This window comes from Amaranthus tricolor, chromosome 12 (assembly GCF_026212465.1).
Source record: "Amaranthus tricolor cultivar Red isolate AtriRed21 chromosome 12, ASM2621246v1, whole genome shotgun sequence".
Taxonomy (NCBI): Eukaryota; Viridiplantae; Streptophyta; class Magnoliopsida; order Caryophyllales; family Amaranthaceae; genus Amaranthus; species Amaranthus tricolor.
Window position 1 is genome coordinate 11,878,068 of NC_080058.1, and position 6,751 is coordinate 11,884,818.

Genomic DNA, 6,751 nt, shown 5'->3' on the forward strand with positions numbered 1-6,751 from the left:
AAAATTTAGAGGCGATTAGCAAAATAATCATATCAGTGGCGGAAGATTTGGTGTTAGACACAACAATGGCAAAAGAGAAAAGAATATGGATGAATATAACATTAAATGCAATGGCTTTTTTCGAGAAGAATTTACTCCTGCTGTGCTTGGGAAGTTGAAACAGTTATTTTTTTATAACATTATTTTTTTATATTCTTATCTATTCTTTTTTAATTGCATCAAAAAGAAAGTAGATAAGTTTTTAAAAAGTAGTAATAAATAAAAAGAGAGAATGAATAGTGTGTATGAAATTTAAAAAGAGTTAAAATATATGGATGAGATTAATAAATTGGGGGACCATTGTCCAAAAATAAAAATGATCAAAATAAGTGGAACAAACCAAAATAGAAAATGATGTAAATTTAATATGACGGAGGAAGTAAATGTTTTGCTTATACTCCAGTCTCTAGATCTGAAAATTTATTAGTCGTAACATTACTTAGGATAGAGACAAATCGATATCCATTTTGCCAGATTCGATACTAATAATTGTTCACTTTTCTGACAAAGTGCCTTTGCCCAGATGTAATCATATCTTAAAGAAACATCTTTAACCGCTTAAGACATACATTTTTCTATACTGTTTAAACAAGTTCAAAACATTGTCAAATCAAATTATAAAACTAATTACGATTAACACATAAGATTATTCTAAAGTTTTTGAAAATAAAATTCGAAAGTCAAAAAAAAAAAGAAACACAAACCTTGTCTTTTCAAATACTTATTTTCTGAATCTTAAATACACATCATCATTTTCTGATAAGAAAGACTTTTTGTCCTTATTTGTTATCATTAACGTTATCGTTCATTATAGAGAGTTGGATTTAGGTTTTTATAACTTGTTCAATTATCATTTCACAATTGTCAGTTATTAATTTCAAAAATTGAATTAATTTTCGATTCGAAAACCATCCTGAAGAATTTCAAAAAAATTAATCTCATTACAGTTTGGCAAAGCAAATTTGTCAAAAAAGTAAAGCAGCATGGCAAGCTGTTTATAAACTCCATGCATAGGCTGCGAACAACATCTTTCAAATAAAAAACAAAATCAATGGAATGATGAAGATCGACTTGCATGGTCTTCATCCTTTTGAAGCAATTGAAGAAACGAGAAAACGTCTCATTTTAATTGAAACCAACTTGAAAATAATGCTTACTTTATCCTCGGATTCTAATAAAGAACCAATTTAGTTAAAAGTTATTATCGGTATCTATTTATGTTCACCTTTAATTTAGAGTTGAATGTATAAAGCCATGATATTGTTAACAAATACAAAGTATAGTATTATTCTAAAGAAAATATAGAAATTTGGCAAGAATGGGAAAAAAGAGAATGAATAAGGGAGATAATATTAAAAGAAAATTAAAGAGTTTAAATGTGATTAAAATAAAGGGGTGAGTATCGTTTAAAAATAGAATTAATTGAAAATGGTTGACACAATTTAAAATTTAAATTAATGCTAAATGAGATGGAGGGAGATAATAATTTATTTATATTTATTATTATTAAAGTTTCTTAAAAAAATCATAATTATTATTACGGATAAGGTCAAAGTATATCCCCACGAATTATTCCTACCTAAGTTAGATGAGAGTAAAGTTCTCAACTTCCTAAAAGATATTATTACAAAAGAATAAAAGATAACTCTCAAAAAATTAAAACTTATTTACATAACACAAAAATGCCTTAGTTAGTAAAAATCTAAAATCCAAAGTTGCAATATCCTAAGTCATTTCCTTCTAAAGACATTAATATCAATTAGTTCAGAACTTAGGAGGGATCATAATCACGCCTGACGTACATTTTTTGAATTGATACCTACAATATCAAATTTATAAGTTTATGCATTAGTTTGCACGAATCATAATTACGGACCATAATAAAATCAGGCAAAAGGATTCATCCTTTATTAGTAAGGAAGATTTTCACTGCCTTTGAAAGTTTAGCCAGTCCACGACTATGTTAAATAATTATTAATTCATTTAATTAACATATTGGAAATGAATTACATTTAAAGTTAAATCAAAGGTGAAAACAAAGAGAACTTGTAATAACTTTCAACCAAGTTGGTTGTTTATCAGAATCATCGAGTGAAACAAGCAATATTTATGGGTCGGTTTCAATCAAAATGAGACGTTTTGTTGTTGATTCAATACTTCAATTGTTTCAGATGGATGAAGACTATGCAAGTTGATGTTCATTATTCCATTTTTCGGTTTCTTATTTGGAAAACGTTGTTTGCAGCCTCCACATGAAGTTTATGTACAGCTTGCCATGCTGCTTCACTTTCTTGACAAAGTTGTTTTGTCAAAATGTAATCACTTCTTAAAAAGGCATCGTTAAAAGTTTGAAATAGACGTTTTGCTATGCTGTTTAAACAAGTTCAAAACATTGTAAAATTATATTATATAACTAATTAAGATTAACACATAGGATTATTCTAAATTTATCGAAAATGAAATTCAAAAGTATAAAAAGAGGAAATACAAACCTTGTCATTTCAAATGCTTTTTTTACTGAATCTTAAATACACATTATTAATTCCTAATAAGGATGATTTTTTTTTCGTTGTTATGATTAACGTTATCGTTTAGTACAGAGAGTTGATTGAGGTTTTCAATAACTTATTCAAATATGCTTTCAAAATCGTCGTTATTTATTTCAAAAATTGAATTATCATTTTCGGTTCGAATAAAATCGTGAACAAGTTTAAAAATATCAAGTTCAATAACTTGAATTGTTTGATTGTTGATCGTAGCAATAATCCAACAATATTGTTCAGCGAAACAAATATATTAAGTCATGGTATTGTTAACAAATTAAAAGTAGAGTATTTTTCTAAAGAAAATATAGATATTTGGTATTGAAGAAAAAAAAAATGAATGTTTGAATGAGATTTAAAGAAAATAAGGGGTAGTGTCTAAAACTAAAGGTATTTAACGGGGCGGGTTGATCCAACGGGTCAAGAATCAGTCACATTTTAACAGGTCATTAGTGGGTCGGGTTATTAATGGGCCTTGATGTAAAGGGTCAGGCCAGGCCGGATCAGATAAATAAAGGAATTGGTGGCGACAAAAATTTTATCACTATTATTTATATTTTTATATAAAATTATTATATACATAGGGGGGTCAACTCGATAAGCCATAAAGTAAAAATTAAAAAACTATTTTATGAACTTTTAAAATAACGGGTCAAAGTGAGCCGGATTTAAACGGGCTTTGACCCGATACAACCCGCTTAACATTTGACATAACCCGCCCCGATCCTCCCTGTTGAACATTTCTATCTAAAACTAATGCTAGATGAGATGAGGGGAGAGAATATTTCTGTATTTATATATATGATAAATAAAAAAATTCCTAAAAGAAAAAATCTATCGAAAAAGATAGGAGCAAATTTCGGGGTTATTGGTATTAAAATTAATGAATAAATAAATAAATTCTTATTGGGAATATTAATAAAGTAAGGCTTAAATTTGATACATTAAATTGTTACATTTTTTTTTTAAGAAAATTGTTACTTATATTAATGAGAAAGTTAATTTGGGCTAAGTAAGTAATAATAAAAATATTAAAAACAATAATAATTATTTAACAAAGGAGAATAATACTAATTGATGATATTTTATTACATTAATCTACACTTAATTGAATTGGTCCATTGTTAATCCTAGGAAATAGGAATACAGTTTTAAGAATTTCATTAATCTAAAAAATATAATTAATTAGTATCATGTTCCGAGATTTTGGGTACAGTTAAAATATTAAAAATATATTTTATTAGATTAATCTACGCTTAAAAAGGAACTAATTAGCAAAAATAGGATTGGGCTTGGACTAAAAATATTATATATATGGTGCAACCGCTACATTTGAGTTCCTGCATCTTTTTAGACAATACTTTCATTTACTCTCATTTCAACATTTATTCTGATTTTTTTCTTTCGGCATTTTCTTTGAAACAATACTACACTTTGTATTTGTAAAAAAACACCATGGCTTCATACATTTATTTCGCTGAACAATATTGTTGGATTTTTTCTACGATCAACAATCAAACAATTCAAGTTATGGAGCTTAATATTTATGATCTTCTTCAAGATTTTATTCGAACAAAAAACGATCACTCAACTTTTAAAATTAATAATGACGATTTGAAAACTATATTTGAACAAGTTATTGAAAGTCTCAATCAACTTTCAATAGTGAACAATAATGTTAATGATAACAATCTAAAAAAGTCGTCCTTATCAGAAAATGATGAAGTGTATTTAAGATTCAGAAAAAAAGCATTTGAAATGACCAGGTTTGTGTTTTTTTTATATACTTTTAAATTCTATTTTCGAAAAATTTAGAATAATCTAATCTTAATTAGTTATATAATTTAATTTAATAATACTTTTAACTTGTTTAAACAGCATAGCAAAATATCTGTCTCAAAGTTTTACAAATGCTTCCTCGAGAGGTGATTACAGTTTGGCAAAGCAACTTTGTCAAAAAAGTAAAGCAGCATGGCAAGCTGTTCATAAACTCCATGCAGAGGCTGCGAACAACATCTTCCAAATAAAAAACAAAAACAATGGAATGATGAAGATCGACTTGCATGGTCTTCATCCTTTTGAAGCAATTGAAGAAACGAGAAAACGTCTCATTTTAATTGAAACCAACTTGGAAATAATACTTACTTTATCCTCGGATTCTAATAAAGAACCAATTTGGTTGAAAGTTATTACGGGTATCTATTTATTTTCACCTTTAATTTAGAGTTGAATGTTAACTAAATGAATCAATAATCTATAATAACACTATTATAAAGTGGGACTAATTTTTTAATTTTTTAACTTTTAGGTATAGGAAAACATAGTCATGGAGTGGCTAAGCTTCCGACGGCTGTGAGGACCTTCCTTACTGATAAAGGGTAAATCCTATTGGCTTATGATTTTACGCTTATTTTTGCATTCTTTTAAAATTCTAATATTAAAGTATAAACTTGATATTGTAGTTATCAATTCAAAGAAGACACGCCGGGCGTAATTATGGTTCGTCCTAAGTTTAGAACTAATTGATATTAGCGTCTTCAGAAGGGAATCACTCGGATATTGCAACTTTATAATTAATATTTTTACTATTAAGTAACGCATTTGTATTATGTAAATATAATATATAATTTTTATTTTAAAGGAAGTTATCTTTTGTAATCATATATTTTAGGAAATTGAGAAATTTACTCGTCTAAGTTATGTGAGTTATGTGGGAATAATTTGTATTATGTGGGAATAATTTACTCTTCTCCCAAATTCACAGGTTTCACAAACTTCTCATCAATATTTCCACCCTAAGTTCTCTTTTGTGCTCTGTAAACATGACATATTAACTTGTGATTTTTGTTTACGCTTATAATAACTTTTCTTTTGTGTCTGTCTTAAATTCTCTTTTAATTGTATATATAAGATATTAATTACATAAAATATAAATATATGGAAAAATTACTTAGAATAATTCATCCTATTATTGATTTTCCTACAATAATCCCAAATTTCGATTAACCATGAATTCTCCGATTTTAGGTTTAATTTACCTAAGAACATTGTTACCTAAATGGTATTGGCGTTTCCATGTTAGTTACGATTAAAAAAATCATAAATATAAAAAAATTAAAATGTAAGTTAGTTTATAAATAAAAATATTAGTTGGAATAATAAAAGTTTACAATAAAAGTTTATGATAAATATACGGTTTTTAACATTTAATCAATGCTGTATTTTTATTAACTTTTGTATTTTTATTAACAAAAAGATTAGTATTATTCGCGAAAATATAAATGTAAAAGGATAATCACAATCGCATACTGTATGTTTTGAGGAAGTAATTAAAAAGATTGCACGAGACCTAGAGCACATGTGAGCAATTATTAGTACCGAATCTGGCAAAATGGAAATAAGTCATTTTGTATAAGACCGTACCACCATGAGATAGATCTATATAATTAGGGTATTTTTTTTAATTGATCACTTTGAAATTCTAAGTAATCACGTAACTCACTAAATCTTTATGATCAGATCAATAGAGATACTCTTACCATAAAATCGTCAAAGTTAAGAATTTGTGAAATGGAATTAGATTGTCTCTGTTCTAATTAAGTAAAGTTTTTCCTAATAAATCTTCACATCTTGAGACTTGAGTATAAGCAAAAGATTAATAAAAAATATTACTCCATAAATGAATATGAATGCCCACTCTTTTGAAACTTCAAAATCAGAACAACATTTTCAATAAACTCTTTAAATTGTGAAATTTGTTTCAAATTGGATTAGCATGGTTGTTGTTATTCAATACTCCATTTGCTGCTTTTTCTATTCAATGAATCTTGTATAGGTGAGACCGACCTATATAATTAGCTCAATTCTCTAATTGAGTACTTTAAGACTTCAGTTTACGGTTATTAGTGATTATTTTAAAATTGCAAGTGATCACCTTAAAGTTATAGGTGATCGATTTGAGATCATAAATATATATTGAGCCAACCTAACAAAAATGGTCTCATTGTGGGACTCATCTGACTATTTGTCTTAACCAATTATTGACACATACTGACACATACATATTGGCTAATACTCTCTTGTATGATCATGGGTCTAAGTCCTTATTGGATCCACCCCATTTTTATGGGTTGGGTTTAATTTACTGATTCTCAGCAAATTCGGGTCTT

General features: G+C 27.5%; 1 protein-coding gene across 1 annotated transcript; it reads left to right on the forward strand.

The window, feature by feature from the left end:
- The first annotated feature begins 4,037 nt into the window (after nt 1-4,037).
- On the forward strand, nt 4,038-4,964 carry LOC130828572 (uncharacterized). Its single transcript, XM_057694537.1, has 3 exons — nt 4,038-4,348; nt 4,461-4,777; nt 4,891-4,964. Exons 1-3 carry the CDS (start codon nt 4,038-4,040, stop codon nt 4,962-4,964), a joined length of 702 nt encoding a protein of 233 aa, XP_057550520.1.
- The last annotated feature ends 1,787 nt before the right edge of the window (nt 4,965-6,751 follow it).